This window comes from Apaloderma vittatum, unplaced genomic scaffold (assembly GCF_000703405.1).
Source record: "Apaloderma vittatum isolate BGI_N311 unplaced genomic scaffold, ASM70340v1 scaffold5727, whole genome shotgun sequence".
In the NCBI taxonomy this organism is placed as follows: Eukaryota; Metazoa; Chordata; class Aves; order Trogoniformes; family Trogonidae; genus Apaloderma; species Apaloderma vittatum.
Genome location: NW_009726594.1, coordinates 7,501 through 32,671, shown reverse-complemented (window position 1 = coordinate 32,671; position 25,171 = coordinate 7,501). Strand labels below are relative to the sequence as shown.

The 25,171-nt window shown below is 38.6% G+C and overlaps 1 protein-coding gene across 1 annotated transcript in view; it reads right to left on the bottom strand.

The window, feature by feature from the left end:
• RUNX1T1 (runt-related transcription factor 1; translocated to, 1 (cyclin D-related)) overlaps positions 1-25,171 on the bottom strand; it is a gene marked incomplete at its 5' end in the record, with an annotated part of 45,166 nt that overhangs the window by 13,676 nt on the left and 6,319 nt on the right. Inside the window, 5 exons of the mRNA XM_009873336.1 lie at positions 3,194-3,262; positions 11,311-11,512; positions 12,157-12,242; positions 13,448-13,698; positions 21,704-21,885. Coding sequence (XP_009871638.1) covers positions 3,194-3,262; positions 11,311-11,512; positions 12,157-12,242; positions 13,448-13,698; positions 21,704-21,885 — 790 coding nt within the window. The remainder of the gene's footprint in view (positions 1-3,193; positions 3,263-11,310; positions 11,513-12,156; positions 12,243-13,447; positions 13,699-21,703; positions 21,886-25,171) is intronic.

Genomic DNA, 25,171 nt, shown 5'->3' with positions numbered 1-25,171 from the left:
CCCCCCCTGCCATAAATTCACCCTGTCATTTTAGGAACGCAACTGAAATCTTCCTCCCCTTTGAGGAGCACTAACTCATGAAAGAAGCTTCAGGGAACAAACAGCCTGTCTGGGTAACGGTTGGACTTGATGATCTCAAATATCTTTTCCAGCTTAAATGATTCTATGATTCTATGAATAAGTGTTGCTCAGCAGGATCAGAGGTCCTTGGGGCTGACTCAGGAGAGATACTCAACTCATCATTCCCTGCTGTATATAACCCTAGATTGTGATTCACCAGCCAGCTCCTGGTCACCTCCCTCACATCATGGGCACACTCGGTCCACATGACGAGAAAAGAAAGGTGGTGGCCAGGGGTGAAATCCTGTACTACCATTATGTTTCGCATTATCTTGCTCTCACGTTGAACCTGGCAAAGAAGGCCGTTGGCAACCTGAGTTATTTCAACTTCATACCCCAAAATGCACCATCTCTACTACCCCGGAGAACGTGCAGGGGCATTATTGTCTTTGTAAGACAAAGTATAGTCATTCCACACCTGCTCCGTAACTCCAGAGTTTCCATCTGAACTGCCATGAACAGTAGGCCTTGCTAAGTGATAGGGGATGGCTAGAAGACCGTTTTGTCTTGACACAAAAAGAAGCTAAGGCAGCAGCCACAGTGGGCCTGAAACTCCCTCAGTATTTGATAAAGAGAAATAGGTATTTCCAGAGAGCAAGTGATCCAGTCTATGATTGATCCTCTTCACTTACCTGTTTCTCTCTTGACTACTGAGGGATATCAAGAACTTGGCTTGGACTCTTCATGTATTTAATTCAGTGAGGCAAATCAGGGTACTAATGACTCCATTCAGTATGAAACTGAATTGGGCTCACAATGGCTTTAATTCACAAAGTGCTGCGTACAATGTGTTTGCTCCAAAGATTGCAAAAGCACATACTTGATATATTTCAAGAATTCTGCTGGAGACTATCAGTCTCCAAAGAGTTTAAAGTGAATCTCTTTTTCATATGGTTTTGAGGTTGCTTCTTAACTGTTTTTATGCCAAATTCTTTCAGCTTAATGGATTAAGCATACCAATCAGACTTTTATACTTGATTCAGCTGTCTACACATTGGTATTCACAGACATTTGAGATACCAGCAGAAATGACTTGTGAGATTTGCAGCCCTCTTGACTGGCAGTTGCAGCTGAGCCAGGATACTACAGAGTATCTCAAATGGCACTCAAGATGAGTTCTTACGCAGCTGAATCACACCTTAACTGCCTTGAACTGATTATAAAATTGTGGAGACCCTCAACTTCAGCATACCCTCCTGAAAATGAAGGCCTGTGATTTATGAAAAGCAGAAGGCTTTTTGATGTTCTACTACTCTTAGAAACAGATACAGGCATGCATCCTGTAGAGTGTCAGACTCTTTTTATTCTCCAATTCACACACATGTTCAGTTAATACAAGGAATCTAATTTAAACCCACCTTAGCATGAAAATAGAGATTGGGAGTGAGACCAAAGGAAAAATTTGTTTTAAAGGAACTGATGACATATATGTTCACAAGAACGTGTTCACAAGACGTGTCATAGTTCCTGTATGCTACCATTTGTGAATATGCACAATGTGAATGCATATCCAATTTTATAACTCAAGACAAAAGCTTCAATTAACTTGTATTGCTAGCTTAAGACACTGGAACATGTTGCTCAGGAAAGTTGTGGATGCCCCATCCTTGTAAGTGTTCAAGGCCAGGCTGGATGAGGCCTTCAGCAACTTGGTCTAGTGGGAAGTGTCCCTGCCAATACCAGAGGGTTGGAAATAGATGATCTTTAACGTCATTTCCAATTCATACCATTCTGTGATTTTATTGTACTGTATCTAGGAGTTCTAAGTGATCTGATATGCCAAATAAAGTTCCTGAAATTCAGCTGAAGAATGAACTTCTTACCGAGATTTCCTGAGTCTGAATTGTGGTTTTTTCCTTATTTTTCATTGAGGATGTTAACATAGCTATGGCAAAGCAAACTATAAAAATACTTTGGGACATTGAGTTACACAGATTACACTTTCCTTGGACAAAAGAAAAATATTTAAATTGCTTTATTATCTTTCCTAGAAAAACCTGTAGTTCCAAAAATATTAATTACCATGTTGACAAATGTAGACTTTACATGATGAACCCACATCACACAAAACCCACAAATTCTTGTCTGATGCAACAATATGCCAGCATAACACTTTTCATGTATCTGGTCTAATTAAAACACACCAAAAAGCAGCAAGGAGGTACAGCAGATCTGACCAGAAAGCACTGAAACTGCTGCATATTTGCCATTTAATCATTAACTTCTGCTCAGACAGCTGCTATAGACTTCATGGTTATACAGGTGTTCAAAAAGAGGGATGGGGGTGTAAGTGTATATATATAGAAGCTCAGCTACCTCACTGGAGTTCAAGAGCTACCTCCTGGCCCCTCTGAAAACAAGGAAACTCTAATATCAGTGTCAAAAGAGCAAAGGTTTCACTCTAGCACCACAAATAGAATCCCGGCTAGGAAACTCCTGTGCTCAGGCAAGTGTTGAAGTGCTGAGAAGAACTCTGCACAACCACAGTGTCTGCCCACGCGTCTTTCCAAGCTCAGTGAAGACAGTGGCAATGCCCATGTCAATGCCCTGCTCAGAGCAGCTGCCGAGATGTGATCCCATTTACTTCACTGAGAACCTCCCAGGTTTCCAAGCACAGCCTTCACTGGGGGCTGACAGGCACAAAATCTCCTTAAAATCAAGAATGGTTACATTGCATAATCAAAGGCTTTTCTTTAACAGGTATTCTTAGTTTTTTTCCCCCTCCTTTGCAAATTCTTAACTAGATAAGAACCTTGAAGCTTTAAAAAAATCCCAAACAAACTGTTTGGTTTTTCTTTAAATTGCTAACAGACTGAAACTTTAGGATATCAAGTTTCAGCTTGAAACCATTAAAATCCCTGAAAATGGAAGTCCTTAATGGAAGTACTGATATCCCCCTAACTATAGCAGCAGATGCTTCTATTATAAAGATCAGTTCCAGTTTAAGATTATTAAACACAATTTTTTCTTGTTACTAGTAAGCCTTTTTTTTTTTTCCATTCCGCACATCAGTGCATTAACAACTGCACACAGCTGCCAGAAGACTAAGTTGGTGTTTTTAAACAGTTCTTACCAGCTTTCTTCCAGATCTCCTCTGGCACGTATCCAGACGTAGGCCTGTGAAGGAATTCCCGATGCGATTCTGCAGGAGGAGGGGGTGTGGAGGGAAAAAGAAAGAGCATCATAAGCAATGCTTACTTGTTGAGAACTAGGTTTAGAAAACTACCTATTCCCTTTGTTTATCATTCAGACAAAAAAAAAAAAAAAGATGTGAAGTTTTCCTTTACTCAAAATAAAACCTTGGCCGTAGCTCACGAATGTCACATAGACCATACCAACATTTAGGACTCAAATGTCTCATCTTCAGCCAAGCTGAGACTCGTTTGCTTTATTTTTATTCTATAGTATTTCAAGTCAACTAGATATGACAGTTTCCACGCTTTCAAGGCTGGCTTTGCGAGACCAACTGAGGGAGCGATGTGCTTCATCCTTTGTCATTATGTTTATGAAAAGAGGGCAGAAGAAAGAAGAAGAAAGAGGGCAACAGTCCAGCTTGGCACTTCTGCTCTGTGAAAACAGAACAGCTACCGATGAGTGGAGATGAAAGCCAAGATGTCATTCCAGTGATCAAATAAGCTGTCCTCACAAAAAGAAAGGGGTGTTTCTTTATGTTCAGAGCTACGCTTTCCTATATCTGAGCCCACACTGACAACTGTAGCTGCACAAGTTTGAAAAACAGAACCTTTAACTTTAGGTTAAGCCCCTAAATACATATGCTGCCAAACAACTTCACTGGAGCTGAAGCTCATAATTCACCCATATATTTCAATCACATTTTGACAGCTCTTTCCCCCTTCCCTTCTCTTTTTTTAAAGGGTTTAACCTCTGGGCCTGAGCCTAAGAGCTCTGAAATCAGCAAGATCCCTTCCACACGGACTTCAAAGACGCAAGATCAGACAATACAGAAAGAAAATTCACTTTGGCTTGAAATTTAGCATACAGATTCTCAGCAGATGAAAAGCTGCTCTTTTCAAATACAATTTAAAAACTTATTAACTATTTTTCAAAGTGATAGGGGAGATTTATTTAAACAAAAAACCCAAATCCACAACATAAAGGTAAGTTCATTGCCATGATTACTACTTCCTGTGTGACAGAATTCAATCATCAAAATAAAATAACTTGATTTATTACGTTAATGTTTGAATCTTTTTAGAGGTGGTGCTAGAAATTAAACATCCTGTTTGAAACATAACAAAAGAACACATGCCATTCTTTGAATACTTATTTTTACTAAATACATTCATTTTTGTATATTAAAGCTATTATTCACTTGGCCAAAAAGTAATATTTTTAAGAAAAAGATTGCATCGCTAGGTTTTGCAAACTGCTTTTTAACCATGCAGTACTGTTTTATGTATATATACGCATCTGGTAGGCTTCCAAAGCTTAAATAGATGACATTTAATATTGCAGACAGATACCAAGGTGGAAACGCGCTTCAGCTATGCACTGAGTAGGGAATCCCAATTCCTGCACGCTGTTCCACAGATGCAGTTTCTAGCACATGAATTTGCAGGCACTGAGGGGATGGACTGAATCTTCCCATCTGACAGGCAGCTGGGTGGATTTCCCCAGCTCTTCTGTTTGTCACTAAAGTATGGGATGAAAGTAAGAGGGATTTCTGTAGGCCGAATTTCATGCCTCTTGAGCATAAAATGATTGTGAGTGCGTGTGTGCAAGATTCTGCAAAACAGCTCTTTACATTGGTTTAAATCGACTTGCTAGAGGACGTCAGACCTGACGCTGAAAATGGGGAAATTCTCAGTACCTCTTGGCTCGTATGACTCTAAAGATGACAAATATGATGGTGTACACTCCTCTCATCCCTTGGAGGCTTTTAGAGTTAAGGGCACAGTGCCAGTTCAGTCGGGGACAAGAGCCAGCAGCAGAAAACATTGCTTGAAAGCTCAGGAAAACTCAAGCGGTAAAATTAAAACACTTACTTGCTCTTCCTGCAATACGTGCAGGAAAAGAATCCAACCAGATTCCAAACGTGGCAAACCAAGGGGTTTGTTGCATTCATGTCCTGTACTTTGCGTTGAGCTTTCCACTCTGCTGTTTAAGGTACCATCCACTGCCAAGGGATCCTAACCTTGATTTAAGCTCTTCACTGTGATACTTAGTATTAAAAATAAAGAGATGTGGAGCTGATTTTCTGGTACACATGACTTTCCAAAAATGGAATTCAATGACATAAATGACCACATTGCCAGTTAATTGTTAAAATTTCCAAAACATAAACATCAATCAAGCTCTTATTCCAACCACAAATTATTTACACGAGGAATGAGATCCTCTGCAAGAAGAATTAAATCAAGAGCTTATGAGAGACTTTCCCATAGTTTGGAATGGCGCACAAAGAAAAGACAAGAAGCACTTATGAATATAATAAAAACCATATTTTCCGAGCAAGAAAAATATTATTAACACAGCTATTGTTTAGTCACTGGTGATGAGTCCATGAAAACAATCCTATTTTCTGGGCTAAACTAGAGGACACAACCAGATGATATAAGTCTTTAGTTACTCTCATTTTTAAGATAAAGTGTCCTTCAGATTAAGAATCACAGAATTTGCTTAATAAACACAAAAGATCTTAACTTGGACATCTAGGAATCTCGAACTTAAAGTAATGCAGTTGAGTGAAGTCCCTAAAATACTAACTGTAAAACCAACTGCAAAAAGCATAATGAGAAAAAAGCATTTTATTAACTGACTGCAGCACCTACAAATCAAAGTAAATTCTGCCTAGAAGGAAATAGATTGAAATCAGAAAAAAAAAAAATAGAAATAATCTGAAGCAACAAGGCAGCTCATACAGAAAATGATAACAGAAAAGGCTTTACATGTCAGACATAATACAAAAGTTTCTTAATGGTGAAAATGTAACAATGTTATTATGCAGAACCATGTGATATACACTACTGAACTTACTTGGAATTCACAGCAAGATATGGTTTGAAAGCACTTGTTGATAATCAGTGTAGTTCTTACTGAATCAGATGAAAAAGCCCAACAAGGAAAATAAAAAGGACATATACATAAGAGCAATCAGCACTTGTCTGTGAAGAGATTAACTGATGTAAAAATAAAATAGATTTGGAAATCAAAACTGGATTTTTCTATTTTAATGTGAAATAAACTTTTCAGCAAGAAAGTTTTTGGGCTGGGATGTAAGGAGGCACATGAAGAAAAGACACAAAATTTGGTCTCGGTTTCAGCCCTCACATTCTGTTGAGCAGATAAGAAAAATATAAAGGAAAAGTACTGTTTTCAGTCTATCCTGGATACTTTCATTTAGAAAAAGAAAGAAAATATGCAACTAAAGAAATCCTATTGTCACAATTTGGTGCTGGGTTCTACATGGGCCCTGGTGTATATGTTTCAAGAACTCATTCAATCATAAGGATCAACGATAGTTTATTGATCAACCAGCTTTCTGGAGTTTAATGAGTAGAAATATTTTAGCAGTCTGCTTATTTTTGGTGGTTTTAAGATACCAAAAATAGGTGCTGAAAGTACCGAGAAAGAAAGATGTGGAGAGTTGTAAGAGCAGAAGAAAATATAGGTCTGGGAAGTGGAACCGAGACAAAAGCTAGGACACCAAACAAAGGATACCAGCTCTCACATGAGAATAAGGACCAAACCAAACAAAACTGAATAGAATGACTTAAAAGGAAAAGATGGGTTTGAAACCTTCAAAAAGCCTAGTCCATATTTGGAAAGAAGGAACAGGAGATGGGTTAACAATACAAAAGAATGGAGGTTTTTATCACTGGACAATGACATCCAAGCCTATAATAACAAAATATTAAGAAACAGAGATGAAGATTTGATCTTTTAGAATTTATTGTATTTATGAAAATACTGACAATGACAACAATATCCTGTATGTCATAGTGAACATTACGGCTCAAAACCAATAAAATATGCGTATAACCAGCCCTGAACTATAGATTATTTAATATATGAAATATGTATGCTTTTATATGTATTTATATGTTTTTCATGTTTCACAGGTGTTTTTTCTTCATTCTACATTATAATAAATGTAATGCCATCGATGGGACACATACAATAAAGAAAAAACTTCTCAGAACAACAAATATCAAATATTCACTGCCTTCCTTGTAAAAGTCAAGCTCTAAAGAATGCCACTTCAATAATGAAATATATAGAAAGAAAAAAGGTGATTGCTAACCTTGTTGGGGGGCATGAGTTTCATGAATTTCATATACATCTATCTTTGCCCTTCTTTGCCCTAAATATCTTTTTGTGGCTACTACGACACTCCTTGAACACACGTGAAACTGCGCTACCAGTATAGTTGTGTTCTCATTTAAAAAGTCTAAGAAAAGGAAAATCACCCATGCAGTGTGTTATTGAGTCACCCACCACCAAGATCAAGGTGGAACCAAATACTCAGAAAACAAACACACAATGTTTCTGCACCTGTAGCCCTACCTAACAGCACGTGATGCAGTACACCAAAATCCAGCCCAAGCCTCCCGTGCAGTGAGTGGATTAAGAGCAATACTTAATATTATCAGTGACCGGTATTACAGAGGCTTTACATTTGAGAATTACAAGTTATAAATGTTACTGTGGCATTCACAGCATCCCCGTTAGCTCATGTTGAGAATATCACACATATCACAGCAATGCTGATTATCTGCACATAGCAAAGGAAAGATTTCACAAGTGCAGCATGAGTAGACATTTATTGGCAGGGATTAACACTGAAATTATGATGGTGAACAGCCTGTGATAAAATACAGACTAGCTCTGAAAGGGTTAACATTTACAAGTTTATTAAGAAATGGCTAACCTATGTGGTTTTGACAAATTCATACACTTTTGAGAATCCGGGGTTCCCGGCGCAAATCCTGAAGGTATTGGCACTCTTCAGCTGGAGATTTCAAACCCAATTTTGCAAGATTTCCATTCAGATAAATTAAACAGACACAAACCAGCAGCATCACTGCAGACCTTCTGATGTGTGCCTGCACCACTTATCTAGAGCCACAGATGCACTCAGTAAGGTTATAGATCTTGTTTATAACCCACGAGATTGAAGAACCCTCATCGTTAATTTATCCAACTGCGTGTATTTCAGTATACAATGTCTGGTGTGTGTAATTATTCACTATTAGGATGAAAGTTGCAGTCCCGCTGCAGTATGTAGTACTGAAATTCTTCAGCAGAAATGGAGGAGCTGGATGATGTATTATTCACTTCATAGACCATCACAGTTCATCAAGAGAATATATATAAAGTCTGAGTCATTTTTAGACTTTTATAAACATGTATTATTCAGACTGAAAAGAATGGACTCATCTTACCTTCAACACCCTCAGAGAATAATGAGAGCTTGTAATCTGCTCTAGCTGGCTAATGTGTGTATTGGATTACACTGCATTAAAACAAATGATCAAATATTTCATTTGATTTCTTAACTAGAAGTATCAACAGAAAAATATTGATCAGATAATGCAAACTGTCAAGCTCAATGTGATTTACAGGGATGTCAGATTAAAAGAAGCACAAAAATCTTTGGCAGAAGAAAAGGTCCACCGGTTCAAAATAATGACCAGAATTTTTTTCAAATTATCTATGCTAAATTGTAACTTTGAGTTTTTCAACAAAAGCTATCTATGAAGACTGAGGCATAATGTTTATAGCAAAAACTTATCACTTTGTCAATGATATTTTAATTGTAAAGAAAAAGAAACAAAGACACAGATAATGTGGCCATATGGCCCCCACTTTTTTTTTTCCCCCTCTTGCTAGTGGAGCTGACAAGGTGGATTTAAAGGGTGGATTGCCCCATTTTGAAAAAACAAACAAAAAAAGTAAAACCAGGAATCACTGACATTTAGAAACCCTGCAGGAAAAAGCAGTATTTACATGTTGTGGCACTTTAATTAAAATATTGGAGGAATTTTTTCAACCCTTTTCTCCTCACTTACAAACTAAAATAAAAAGCCCTAAACGTAACAGTGTCTCAAGGCTCACAGGAACTGCTTCAAGTTTATTATATAGCTCTGGATGTTAGTTTTCATTTTGTTAACACGATTACTACCAGATTTGAAGAAATATAAGTATTACCTTTCTGTAGATTCTGAAGCAAGTATTTTCTATCCTACATGTCAGATATAAAAGCACTTATCAATATTTATGGTTGCTGTGGATGCTACATCACTGAAGTGATCCAAGTTTCATGTCCATGAGTCTCGAAAGTAGTTTTTTAAAGACAAATAACCAAAACGGACATGTTAAAATTCAAATGGACTCACTCCAATGAGTTCAGTTGTACCCATAGCACTACAGAGGTGACTGGTGTGTTCAAGGCCAAAGGCTGTGCCATATAATGTTTTTTTTTTAAGTAGGCTTTGCTGTTTCCAGTAATTCATCTTGAGAAATGTACAAACAAAATTAATAATATATGGCTCTAGTTCTGTTTTCTTTTTGTTTTATCTTTTGTTGCGGCTGTTGTGGTGCTATTTTTCCTGCATTGTGCTATTATCTATAAAGTTTTGATAAATGTCTTGAGTTCCAGTTTCTTTGGGGAAATTAAAAAAGTCAGTTTATTTTCATTTTTTTGGCAACTAACTGTACTTAAAAGCACCACGGCCTGGCTCTTTTTGCATCATAGCTTTACTAGAGAAGAGTCTGACTGCTTTTTGATCTAGGGGCTTCCTCACAAGTGTTCTTCCCGAAGCTGCAGATGTGATCGACATTTCGGATGCTGTATTTATGAGTCTTTCTTTACATTGCATTTAATACTATTTGTACAAGCCATTACCTGAATGCTTCTTTCTGAGAAGGACTCCTCTAGGGACTTGACTTATTAGTGAAGTTGGGAACAGCATTTCCATAACTCTTCCTTTCACTGACTGAAGCTAATTTATAGACCTATTGGCTCAGATCATTTCACACACGCACACACTAAAGGTTTGTTCATTATCAAGAGGCACTAAATATTACAGTAATAACTCCAGAGATTTACCATGAGGAAGATGGAGATGGCATTAGATTTGTTTTTCTATTTGCAATTAAATAAGTTTTAGATCTAATAAGTTATTCTGCAGGGCAAAAGAAAAACACAGATTTAAATAAAATAGAGTAGCAAAATAACAACACACATGAATTCTACTAGTGACCACAACTTACACTGATTTTGATTAGATATCTTTCAATATGGACAATTTATTTTTTCCTAAAGATAAATATTAGACAAGCAATTGTAGCTTGCTGTTCTCTTCAAAAGAGCAGAGAACAATGAAAAGGCAAGACCAAGATACGTTTCTTTACTATGTCTGCCATAAAAGTGAGGGGATGGGCTAGAAGCAGGCGAACATATTAAAAAATTACAGAAAGCCCATAAAATAAAAGCTTGTTTTTATGCTAGAATAGTTGTGTGAAGTACCATGTGAGCATGACTGTGAAGGTCTGCAGGGGATCAAAGTCCAACTGCTTGGTCTGCTCTTTGTAATCTGGCTTTGCAACTGGAGCTGAATTCTGAGCAGGTCCACGTAATTACACAGCAAGCAGTACTCAAACTAGCTCAGGCACACCTGTGTGAGCTGCAGTGATGGACACAGACCCAGGAGGATCATTTTTGCACGGCTGCGGGCATCCCAGGTGTTGTTTCTTTCTTGTATGGAAACAAAGTACAGCTGAGAGGTACCCATGTCTTTGAATTTCATTTCTTTAGGAAGACAACTTCCAGGTTAAGTCATTTAATTGGAGAAGGTGCAAGCCCTTGACTTCACAGTGCTAACAATCCAGAAGCACCTACAGATTTCCTCAGTCAAGCAGGCAAGTGAGGGAGATGGAAGGGTCAGCGCACATCTCACTGCTCTGCCATCCCCACATGGCATTCCTCCTCCTGCCCCACTGCTCTTGGACATTGCTGAACGGAAAGCAAATTATCAAGCGCCACCCAAAAACCCAAGCCATTCCACATGTAAACAAGACTATTAGGGCAAAAGAGGTATAGTTAACTCAGTAGTCAGTGGAGGGGAATATTTCATCACTACCATGGAATAAGAATCAGAAGAACAGATATGAACTTAGCTGAGATGAAAGAGGACCAGTAAAGAATTTTTAATGAGGATACTGTACCTAATGTAACTGGATCTGGATTCACTGGACTCTGCTGTCTGGAATGACTACTGCTGCTGTTACTGCCTTTTTTTAAATCTTCTGCATCACTGTACCGCCGTATCCAGTAATTGAGCTCCTCACGGTCTGCTTCCTGACATCGCCGTAGTACAGTGAGAGATCGCCTAGTTTTTTCCACCATGTCCATTATACAGTTCAACAGCTATTCACAGGGATGAATGGAGAAGGGAAAAAAAAAAAAGAACATTTTATTCATAAACTGACAGAAAAATAAAGAAAACATTAATGTGCTGTGTGTCTGGGTTTAAAAATTAAGGAGTCTCTCCCTGTTATCTCAAATACAGCTGAGAAATTCTAGTCTTGTTTTAAGAACAATAATTCCTTCTTGTTTAACTGATAACGATAAACTGTACAGACACAGATTTCTAGGGGAAAGGAAGAAGACTAGGAGCAACAAGACTAAACAGACGGGTAGTCTCACCAGTAGTGTGTCACATGGCACCACAGAAGCCAGGAGACCTGGTCCAGAACTGATGCCTACAAATGTTACAAGAGCTAATAAACTGAAAAACTGATGCAACGTGTCGCAGATCCAGGGTTTATAGAGCAGAGTCCATTCCCTTTTTAGCAGCCTGTAATAATTAGGATACTGCAGGAGGCACTTAACAACAAGGCCTGGTATGATGTGCCCAGCAGTGAACATCCAGCCCTGTTTTATCCACTAACTCTTTGAAAACTTCCGGTATTCAGATTCTTCTTAAAAGAAAATATTTTAATTCCTATCTTTGAAGGAATTATTAGACAAAATATTAGAGAATTATACATAAAAGTACACTTAGCCCTTACATGGTCAAGGTGTTTCCACTCTTCTGCCCATTCTCTGTCTGTTAGCCTGTGATCAATCATTTCTTCTTGACGTGTGCCATGCAACCCTGCCATAAAGGAGCAAATCATGTTTACAGTGCTGGGAGTCCTCTAGGGAGGAAACAAAAAAGCAAAAAAAAAGCCTAACAGACAAACAGATCATACATTACCTGGACTAGTATCAGAGGTGTCACCATTAAAGTAAATAGATGCTTAACTGCTTTAGCACCCTCTTTAGCACTTTTCTCCACACAACATGCTACAGTTTTATTCAGCTTAATGTCTACAATTCTGCAAATTCTGTAGGTTGCAAGACGACCTCTCAAAAATGGACATAAGCCTTTCTGACTATGTACAATTATAATATATGTAACATATAGTACAAAATGTAATTTTTCAATTGCGCTATTTGAATAAGTCAGCAAGACAATTATTTGGTAACTCAGTGTATCAAATACTAGCTGTATTCCAGAGACTTGAAAAAATATTAGTATAAACTCAACGTTATTTCACTAAATGCAGTAATTACTACCATGTCAACAGAGCATCATCAAGGGTTCATCCCCTCACAGATGTTTAAACAACATGTGGTTAAAATGCAGCACATATATCAGAGCAGCTGACATGATACAGTCAAGCCAGTATTTATTATCAACACTCCAGAGGAACCGACACTTGCTCTTTGTTTAGCCTCCTCTGTACAGATGCTGAATATTTGTAAATGCTCCTCTTTTATTGAAGATTTGTTTAAAACAAGGAAGAATAGTAAGTGCAGATGTGAAGCAAGCTAGGCCAATCCAAGAGCATCAGACATCCCATTAAACTAAACTGGGGTGTGGTTGGTGCTTCTGGTGCTTGCATCCTCTGCAGACATCCCCATGCTGCACCGCACTCTTGAGATGTCACATGCAAAACATTTTTTTCCTCTAGTCTAAGCTGAAATCAAGCTGTGATGTTGCTATCATCACAAACGTGGCATCAGAAGAAAAATAAACATGTCATCTACACAGATCTAAGAGCACAAGTTCTTCCACTTTATGACTCTCTTGCCTTAGAGCACAGCAAAGACACAATTCAAACCAGTTTTGCAAATATAAATCTCAAGTAAGGACATTAGAATCAGCTAGATGGACAAACAGCTATAACAACTATACCTGAATGGCAGGTATATCCAATTAGCAAACAACCCCAAACCGTTCCCAATACAGAACATAATTACGAGGAAGAGAGAAATCTAAAAAAGAAAACAGTGCAGGAAATCAACATGCCTTACCCATAGGTCTGTTTCTGTCCCTGAGGTCCCTGTGATTGGGGTGTCTGTATGAGTCCCTGTAGTGGTGGGCAATGGCCATATCATCCAAACGATAATGCTGAGGTGGAGGTGGGGTGGGATGAGGCAGACCATTGGGCTGATAAGATAAGCCATTATTTGGACTGTACCGCTGGCCTGGGCTAATAGTGCAGGGCCGCTTGCTTGGATGCTCTGAGTGCAAAGGCTCTCTGTCAAAGCCATTTTCTTTGGTTCTGAAAAACAAAGCAAAGGGACTTTAATTCACTCAGTGAGCAGAGCTGCTCAGGAACATGCTCCCCCACCCACACATGCAGCTTCAGGAATAAAAGCTTGTTCTTTCACTTTGCTGCAAGTGTGTGATGCTGCAGAACATTTCACAACACCATTCTTTCAAAATGTACAAAGGACACATTCAATTTGTCTAACTATCTGCGTAAATTGAGAAATACTAGCAGGGTGAGCCTTCTGATGGAGCTACTTGAAGAGCTGGGCTGGAGAGTGAGCAGCCTTTGGCGAAATCACCAGCTGATGGGATGGATGCACATGTAATTGCAGAGCTGAAACAATCAACCAATACATGAAGCAAGAAGCTGAGAAATTCCTACTTTCAGTAGCGCTGTACTAGACAGTGATTAGGGGAAATTGTTTTTTCGAAAAGAGTGAATTCAGTTTTAAGGTAGCACATGTCTGTGCTGAAGCTAGACTATACATAACGCCAGGATGAGCTTCCATCAAGCTCAGTGTCACACCAAGAATTTGGGCAAGAATGACTCTAGATGGTGAGAACTGCTTCCTTCAAAGATTTTTGCATCGTCTGGACTATTTCAGTCTAAGGTGCTGTGACTGTCATTAATTTTGCAGGAAGATGTACATAGACTCAAGTCCTCAATAACATTCAAGACTTCCCACTCCATTATTCTTAGAGAGGGGTTTTATGTTCAGGCAACATTGAAGAGTTATAGGGGAAAAGGATGGGGTTTTTTACATTATAGATACTTATTAATTCAATTAATAATATGCTATTTCCAAAGAAGTCTCTGCTTTGCACCTCTGCCTGAGAACCTCAAACACTGAACTCATTTTCCATTCAAATAAAAAAAAAAGAAGGGTTAGAGTTACTTCAATTGCTTCACAACTTTAGGGAGGCTTTGTTTAACCAAAGTATGGAGGGTTTTACCACCAAAATAAACACAGCTTACAAAATATAAGCTTTGAACTGAAAGATTCTTAGATATAAATATTGCAAACTGTTGAGGTTGCCTCCCTTTCTCCAAAATTCTTTATCGGACAGCTGATATATTCCAGCCTTTCTTAAAGAGAACTTTCTCCTCCATGATTTACAGATGGCATAATATATCTTCCCAGCAATAACGCATTTTTTTCTCACTTTGACATGAAGGTAAATTTGATCTAACTTCCTTGTTTGCCTGCTGTTAAAACCAACTGTCCTTCAGCAGACCCTACAAACCAACCAGCCTCAAGGGACTGCCTGTGGAGAAACACTCAACGTATTAATTGTTGCACCTCAGTAGGTTCTCCTTTAATATCAATGAGAGGAAAGATGAAACCAAATCTTTGCCAATATCCACTGGGAGAGAGGATCAAAGTAAGATCTTGCAATTACCAGCAGGAAATTAAAAGATGGGTTGCACTGTTTTCAGAATGAGCAAAGAGATTTTCCAGGGACCTCACCACAATTGCTTATGTCAGAGAAGCTGCAGGTATATATACTTTATTTTACCTTAATTTGGCAAAAAGGGGATAATATTTCACCAGTACCACAGAACAGCTGTTCTAATTTTAGGCAGAGATGCTTTAATAAAGTACCTTACTCCAAAGCAAACACAGAATTGCTGTGAAAACTCCTAATCAGGAAAACCTGGGGACCATCACATATTTTTAATGACGATGGAACTGCTTGCAATAACTCCCAATAGGCAGTGGTGTTTTTGTCAGCTTTCCAAGACAAGCTTTGTATTCAGTTGCTGGTGGGTGTTTTCTTTGCACATATCTTTGCAAACTCTATGTCCAGGTCTTTCAGTTGTAAAAATACTATGCAGGCAAAAAAATGGACTTTCCTAAGACAAACTATTCATTTGCCAAAGTTCTTTACTGTTACAGTTAGAATGACCTCTAATAACATGGGGGAAAAAATCAGAAACTCTAAATAATTAAAAACTTCATTTTTTTTTTTGATCCTACTTAGTGTAGGTGAAACAAACCAGAAAACTGTGACAAACATAAGTCCAGTTTTCCTTTTCAGATATTAATTTCACACATTTTCATTCGCATGTACATATTTGCACCTTACTGTACAGGTACTTCTGTGCTACTTTAGGAATGCTTTGTACTTAATTACCTTAAGTGGAATGCACAGCATTAGTTTAGACGACACACCAGCATATTGATTTTCTTGCAGAACCCTGAGTTCAACTAACATAGAAATTAACATTACCATTGAAAACACACTTACTGAAATGAAATTCCTATTTTTACTATTACGCTTGGTAACAGCTGTCAGGTCTTTTCTGGGTGTTAAAACCTTACTTCTACAATTTGTTGTTATATTTTCTGCATTGACCAAATAAACAATTTCGCAGAATACCAGAATGAGGCTGTACGTAACATATAAATAGGTAACAACAGCTTTCAAAATTTCATCAAATAGGAATCACTGTCAAATTTAATGTATCTGAATATACTGAGTATAGTGATAAAAGACAAAGTACTGAAGAGTGCCGTAGCTCAGATGCCGTGAACCCAACCTACTGGTTCTGCTTCTGATCTCAGTCCTACTCACTCTTCCAAGTCTCACTCCTTTGGGACAGCAGCATTTCCCCAGGTGTGGGAGGAGCACTCTTGCTCTACAGTAATTGGCAGACCCATGTGAGTACTAGTTCCGAATCCAAAACCACCACAATTTTCATCTGATTTTCACCTGATCCATTTAATTTTGCAAAGCAACAAGCTGTAGAGAGGACAACACTGAATGTGTAGGAAACCTGATACATTTTCTTGTTTTCCTTTTTCTTACTCCTGTTGATCACATTTTCTGTGATGCACACATAAATTGACACTTTTTTTTTTTTTTTGAAAATCAGCAATATGATAAATGTGGGGTTCTTCAGCTACAAACATGCAAGGGGTCATTTTACTTGGAGTCATGATTTACTCAGGTTAAAGATAGCAGAATAGATACTAGTCATTAGTCTATATTTATTTTAACAGACTTGATGTTGTTCGTAAGAGACGGATGAATGTTGTGTTGGGGGGAATCGTTTAGTAGGTTGACAGGGCTGGGACAAAGCTAGACTCGATGATCTTCTAGGTCTCTTCCAGCTGATATGATTCTATGATTCTGTGATTCTATTATTTCAGTTTTACATTATTGCAATTTATTAATAACTTCCTGGATAGGAAATCTGGCCATGCAAATCTGCCTTGGCAGGAAAAATTTCACCTGATCAAGGGTACTGCACCGATTTCAGAGAACACAAAAGTCAGCTTGCAAGAAGGAAGCAAAGCCACTCATCTGCTACTTGTGCAATGTGCTTTGATTTAAATTGGACATCCACCATTAAAGTCTTGATGACCAAACAAGTGATAATGCTTTGCTGGAATAAAATACTTTGTTTACAATATCGCATTACAGAAAAGATTAATGTTGCCTTGCTGACAGTTCATATAATGAAAATTCTTTTAAAAATTCATATAATTACACATGGCTTGCAAGAAGCATAGCTGTAAGAGCTGTGAGCATCCTGTACCTTACTGAGATGTGGAGGAGAGTCTTCAAAAATGACTATGCTAACAGAATTATCAAAGTTGGTCTCTGTGCCCAGGTACCTTTGACATGAATTCCTTGTCAGGGGTGCCAAGGGCACAGCAAACACAGCAGCACTTTTTAGAGTCACAAAACATTTATGGCCACTTTTGTTTTCTGCTCACTCAAAATTAAAGCTATCCTAACAGATATTTTTGCTATCCTATATCCACTTTGTAGGCAGCTCTCATAAATGTAGAGTCAATATATGACATGCTCATGTGCCATACAGCCCATCCCAATAAGCTCAAAGGATGACTAATTAACAAAAATTCTTTTGTGGTTAATGTAATTTAAATCCATGTTATTTATAACTAAGCATTCATTCACCAAAATAAAAACTCACATTGGTCCAAGTTCCTTTGCTTTGCTACAGTAGAATGTAAACTCCAAAAGTTGTAAACAAAATATAGTGAACACTTTGTTCATGACATGTCACGAACAAATTACCAAAATGTGTTGTCTCCTCAGGTGTCAGCTTTTCTCTCTTGCAGTGACTGATGGTTCCCAGTGTTATTACAGAAACAGATTGATCTTTTTAATGAGCTAGTTTAATAGACTCCAAAATCTCACCGTGGCTGCTCATCCGTGTCAGACCATATGCACCAAGAAAACATTCAGTAAAACACGAAGCTCTGCTGTCAGATTGCTCTATAAAACCTCACGTACAGTAGACTTGGATATGCAGATAAATAACCAGAATTGGAAAATGCATATGCAAAAAACGTTCTCAAATTATAAGCAGAAAAAATTACTGTATGTGGATTTTCTTTAGCAACAAATCACGAGGTGAATGTGGTTACGTGCAAGACACATTCCACTTCCTTTACTAATCTGTTCCCATATTTTATGTCTACTGGAATCAATGGTATGCAGTTACCTGTGCCCAAAAAGAAAAAATGTAAATATGAAAGAATGTGTGTATCTATTTCTAACACACATGTGTGGCTATCGTATATACACATAGTATCTCTATATAGCATAAATATATATATAAAAATACACATTTCGCATGACTTCTATATACATATCATATCCTATTGGAAGTAAAAAGATACTACAACTTACTTTAGTGAGATGCATATCTGAAAACATATCTCTTACTTTAGTGAGAGGCATATTGCAAACAAAAATACTTCAACTGTATTTATTTCCCCTAGAAATATTGCCTTTTAGTCATTTTTTTCCATATTCTAGCAAGAGAGTCATAGCAAACTCTTCTCTTAAAGGATGCCTCAACTCTTCTGCTGTGTTTATATTAGTATATTTGAAAACTACTTAAATATATAAACAAAAGGTATCTGTATTTCCAGATGTTTCCTCCTGCTCCTCTGTGAAAAATTAAAATAATTAATAGTGTAATGAGTATAATGCCAGATGAATAGTTGGTTTCAATAGTCATTCAGTCTAGGCATGCTCTGACTCTGAGGTTAGTTTTTTGTGGTTGATTTACTTACATTATCCAAATCAAAAGGTATGCAAACTCTCATTCAGTAAAGAATCTTTCCAACAGGATCTTGTTCTTTTTACTAAATCTGCAGTACAAATGTTCTTGAATGTATGAGACAACTCCACTGAACTTGGTTCAGCCAAAACTACTGTATGAGTTTGTGTTGGTTTTTTTTCTCTGTATAGTTTTAACCATAGTCAACAGAGAAAGAAGTAAGTGTGACTAACCAGTGACAGGGCTGTTTGATATTGCGAAAAACAACTTATTTTTTAAGCTCAAGGCACCATTGCAACAGGAGAGCTGGGCATTCTCTTTCCAGGTCTTTCATGACAGCAAAAATCTCAGGAAAGAGAAATTATATTTTTTTTTTCTGAAACGCCACTTCCTCAGAACTAAGAAGTGTAATTTCTTACAGCGACTGACAGAGTCTGACTGTCGATTGGAGCACGGAGATCAGTGGGACACCCCACATTACAGCCTCTCCCTGGAGCCTGGGAATTCAAACACAGGGTCTTGCCCACCACACTGGAACTGTCTACCTCAAAAGCTGCATCACTACCTGGAGAGGAACTGAAGACTGCCTGAGTTGAACAGAACCCAAGAGAGACTTCAGTTCTGAAGCCAAAGGCATAAGAGCACCTACATATTTTAACTAAAAAGAAATACCCAGAACAAAACCCATAAATCAGCCTTTCTAGATCTGAGTCTCAGTTTTAATTAGAAGATGAAGGCTGACTTCAAAATCTAATATTCTTCTGATCTCCTGGTTCCCTTATGGACTACTGTGTCCTTTTTGCTCCGAGACTAATATGAGGTCTTTTTATTATTAAGTTTTGTGCTGGTTATTACCTGCACAACCCATCCCCTCCCATGCAACCAGGACTGAAGGTACCAGGGGTGAGACTGTACTTCTTGCAAAATAACTGAAATTCAACACTGTGAAACTGTGTCTCAAAGAGTATTATTCCAGAACACTAACGGAGAAAAACAAAGGAAATATGTTATTATAGGAGGAGTGAATAATATTGTTTTCTATTAACAGAAGAAAAAGTGAGTTGGAGCTGTCAGGAACGGACATCCCTCTTCTCTGTATTGTCTGTCAAGCAAGACCTCACAGGCCTGTGAGATAACTTGTGTCTATCTACCTGTAGGAGAAACGCTGTGTCTGCTACAGACACTGGACCACAGCATGCTAGTATTTGTTATTCACAAGATGCACAAGAGGCCTTTTTAATAGACATTTTGATACACTACTCTGCAAAGACTGAGGATATGCAGCAGAACTGCAGTAGGAAGCTAAATTTCAGCTTTGGAAATGTCCCCTCTTTGCACAGAGTAAGAGATTACATGGGAAATGTGTCAAAATGAATAATCTCACTTGGATGCAGTTACCAGGATTTTGTTAACACTGATGGCTCTTTCTGTTCAGTCTAGCTGTCAAAGAAAAATGGTGAAGAGAACTTCTCTGCTGGCAATTTTCTTGCTGGTCCATAACAATTTGCCTGAAACACAATCTAAAGCAAGCTAATTTCAAATACTTTCACATTTTTGTCAATATAATGGCCATGTTACTTTAATTTTTACTATTCACTTCTATGAGGAGCTTAAAGTTTTATTATGAGCTTTCAGACTTTGATTTCTCTTTGTTTTTGTTCTATCTCAGCCTGTCCCTATACAAAAATGTCACCCCTACAAACTTGAGAGCCTTCTTGAATTTGCAAATCTTCACTTTTTTCATTTTTTCATAACTAGGACACTTGCCATGTCTTGGCCATGCAGGTAGTGGCATCTGGAAGAAGAGCACTGTAAGTTCTCCACACCATAAAATTCATGGTAAAAAAAAAAAATAGAGAAAAATCCAATATTTGAGCCTTCCAAAGATAAAATGGATATGCTAGGTAAATTTCTAATACTGTCGTGAGAAGACAGTTAAACAACCTCATCTTCTTCTAAAACTACACAAAGAACTTTACTCAAGTAAGAAAAAATTGTTCCACATCCCTAAAGCTACTGTACTTCACACACATGCACTCGATCACCCTGTTTTTGCATGCACTCTTTCTCAATTCATACAACAAAACAGATTTCAGTGAACATTTCTCCTGTGTGGAAGAAATATCCTTACAAATTCAGGATATGGAAACATGGCGCAGTCGAAGAAGCCAAAACCCTGACTGCACTCTGGAGCTTGCCTTGTATGTCCCAGTATGAATGCCTAGACACTTCCCCAGTAATTTGGTTCAAAAAAACCTCAAATACAAAGGACTTACATACACACAACTGGAGTGATCCGTTGCTCATCACTTCATGCTGCACAGAAACACTATGCACCAAACAGTAAGAGTACTGGCTGGCCAGTATTACTTCTACATGGATATGACCAGAGCATGTCCACAGGTGATTCTGCTGCCTGAATCACTGTATGCATATATAATACTTATATACACAGAGATACATCTGCACAGGTATAGGTAGATGTATGTACACAAGCATAAGAAACGCCTGTTGCTGTAGGGCGAGAGGTAATGGTGTTAAATAGAGAGAGGGTAGACTTAAACTAGATACAAGGAAGAAATTTTTTACATTAAGAGTGTTGAAACGCTGGAACATGTTGCCCAGAGAGGTGGCAGGTGTCCCACCCCTGGAAACATTCAAGGTCAGGTTGGACAGGGCTCTGGGCAACCTGATCTAGTCGAAGGTGTCCGTGCCCACTGCAGGAGGGTTGGATTAGATGACCTTTAAAGGTCCCTTCCAACCCAAACTATTCTACAACTCCACGCACACATACACAAAGTTAATCTGGCTGCTGCACAGCTGTAATGACAGCAGGACTCGCACCCAGGGAACACCAGCCCAGTTCCCCCCAGGTACCCACCCACACACTCTCCCCTTCCTAGCAGGGCTTGTCCCTTTCGACAAGGGAAATTTCTTAGCGGGAGGGTGGAAAGTGCACGGCGGTGCTCACCTGTCTGGAGTTCGCCTCTTCCCGTTTTCGTTCACATCGAGAAGCAGCTCTGAGGAGTCAACAGGTGAGGTGGTGCTGGCATCCAGAAGCAGCTGTTCGTGCTGGGCGAGGTACTGGGCTGGGTTCTGCTTGGCTAGCCTTGCACAGTGCAGCAGCTCCCGCTGCAGCAGGGGCAGATTGGCCTGCAAGAGCATTGCACGGGTTAAGAGGGTTGCTTGCGGGCGGATTCCACAGAGGTGAAGCAGAAAACAAAAGGAAAGGCTGCTCCGAGGTGAACCTGTGGCTAGCATGGGCTGGAATGTGGGCCATGGGCTAGGACATGGACAAAGAGAACTGAACGCTGAGTGGCACATTTTGCCCATGTGCTGGGGTCAAACTCAGCACCCTGGGACCAAGGTGGAACTGAATGTTCTTCCCCTCAGCAGAGATAGCTACACATCTTGGGAAACATACCCCTTTCTTTGCAGCCCATTCATACATCTATACTAAGATAGTCCAGTCATTTCTTACCTACTTATTTGTGACATAAATTGATCTGCCCTGACCTCTGAATTCTCTTGTTCCATGCCTAGTGCACAGTGACTTGTCACCCAGGGATTTGCAAGTATTGGATTAAATTTCATGACCTTCAGTAACGAGAGATAAGACAACGAACTCCAATGGTCCCCTTTGCTTTCGAAATAGCTCCCATAGAACAACAACAAAAAAAAAAGTATTTTTTTTAAACAGCAAAATATTTAAGTCAAAAAGTACTGCAACTAATGTGCAGGGAAACAAGCAGAAAAAGCAGATGTTTGGAAAAGTTTTTAGCACAGGATCTTAGTAAAATACTTTGCCAGCATTAAAACAACTGCAAATGCTCCAGCACCTGTTGCTGTACCATAAGAGTACATCCTCTGTGCAACAAAAAAATCCAGAATATGGTCAGTACATATGAATCTTACAACACTAAAAAAACCCCTACAAACAGCAATTGCTCTCTCTTAGTCATCTTAGGATAGAAGGATAGCTAGCTGGCTGTGGAACACGAAGTCTTTTCAGACCTCCACAAATATTTTGTGAAAGTACCAAATAAATACTTTTGTTTGGTTATTATCTGTCACATTTTTGTCCAAGGCTACCACATAAGAGAGGTATTGAATGGTTTTGTGAGCAGGGTTTATCACTGTTTTAATTTCATTGTTATGTTTTAAAAGCTCACACAGAATCGAAGCTGAGACATGCAACTACCTAAACTGCCTCATATGGCTGATAATGATCGAAGAAGTTTACACATATTTACAAATAAATATCTAGAAGAAATAATACAGTCAGAACTAGGGTCTTAGTAGTGTTGCATACTTGGAAGATGTTGCATCACATCTGAGCACGCATGTGAGATAAAAATATGAAGCCCCCACTTTGCAGTTGAGAAATCAAAGAAAAACAACTTATTTTTATTCCTTATCCACTATCACAAACAAAAGGGACCTATTTCATACATGGGCACTCCTGCCTCCTGGAGACAAAAAAAATGTTGATTTATTTATTCATTCTTGCTCTTTAACCATAAACACAAAGATTTGCAGTTAAGGTGTCCTTTAAATGGATCAAACATGGTTTTTGTGCACAGAATAGACGTGTACATCTTTTAATGTATTTATTAAACATGGATCTACTCAGATTCTTTTGTAAGAAGTTATCATAGAGAACTATGAATGGCATGCCTCGTAATTTGGCTTTATAATCGCATCAAGCAAAATTTAGACAAACTCAAAGTGAAGAAAAGCAGTATTTGAAAACTTAGTTCAACACAAGTACTTTCAATCTGTTCAAGACATTGCAAACAATCTTTATCAAACCGTATACTAAAAAATAATTGGTTTATTCAGAAAGAAAGAATCGGGACTTCCCTATGGCTAGGAAAAGTGTAGAGACTGCTTCTGGTCACCACTGCCCTGATACACAACAAGAACTAGTTTTTGGGAAGCCGGATGTAGAATGAAGCACCAACATTCTCCTACTGTGAGCAGGGAGAGAGGTCAGTCTCCTAATGCAGCTCAAGTGTACTCATGCGGTCTCTGAAACCAAAACAGCCTTAGACACAGAAAGCTTCTGCAGAGGTTCAGCTCTGAGAGCAGAGGCAGTTCTGTCAATGCACAGTGGGACATTTCTCCCAGCGCTGCTGCAGGTGCCTGCAGACAGACTTCTGCACCTCTGCATGTGACAGATGCAAACCAGTGCTCAACCAGAAGCCAGGCATATATATTAGAAAAACACTGACTGCAAACAAATGTGATATTCCTATCTTAGAATCCCCTAAAATGTGGCACTTCAGTACCCGGAATATGCTCCTACTCGTTTTGTATAGTACCTTAGATCCTTCAAGATTTAGGTAATGTCTTAGCCTCCTCTAACAGTTTTATAATCACAGATAGGAAGAGGAGAACATGCTTTTTATCCAGCTGTCATACCTGTTTTTCTTGCTTTGAAATGAACTGTTCTAACCAGAAAAGATTATCTCTGCACCTGCAAAAGGAGCTAAGCTCCAAAAGGCTGTTTTATCCTTTCAGTGCTCACTTCAGGTAATTAGTTAATAATTTTCCATTGTTGGATGTTCCTACTTTCTTTGAAACTTTAGCAACAGAAATATTTCAGTACTATAATTTAAATTACAAAGGCTTCATTAGAATATAGTACAATTAGGCTTTGATGCAAGTTATTTATAGTTATATATTTTTAAAAAAATAAGGACAAATTTTCATTCCGAGAGACTAAGTAACTCAAAATCCTCGAATGTTATATTGATACCGATGCCTAAAACTAATATGCACAGCATGTCTACTGAAAAACAGTGTTGGCAGTACTGAACACGTACACCATGTACCACTTAAATTTAATAGACTAAATCCTGCTTGATATTAATACAGAAAATGTGCACTGAAAGGCTCCTAGCCGATGAAGGTTTCTGCGGGTGAATGATATTATCTTCCTCTGAATCAGAATTGGTAGAAAGATAAGCAATTTGTTGACTATTTATTATCTGTAATAGATCAGCACTCCCTGGCATGAGGCACCGTACAAACCCATGGTGAAGAATAGCTCCTTTCCCGTAATTTTTATTACAGGAGCCCAGATATTGGCTTCCAATTGCAATGTAATGTTTGGTAGATCTAGCAACCTGTAGTGGATCTAGACCAAACAGAATAGACAGCGTATGAAAGGCCTCAAGGTTTGAGTGACTCATCTATGGTCTAGTAATAGATCAGAGGCAAAGCTGGAAAGAGAAAATAGGTCTGGCTTCAGGAAAAGTCTTTGGGGCCCAAGACTTGGGGACTTTGGGACCAAACTGCATGGCCCAGGAATCTCTCTCTTGCCATGATAATGCTGTGGGGAATGGCCGAGATCCTAACCCTGGTCCTGGGAAGCAATATTGCCGTGTTAGCAGAGTCTCAAAGGCAAAAAAGAGTTTTAGCTACATTTGGTCCC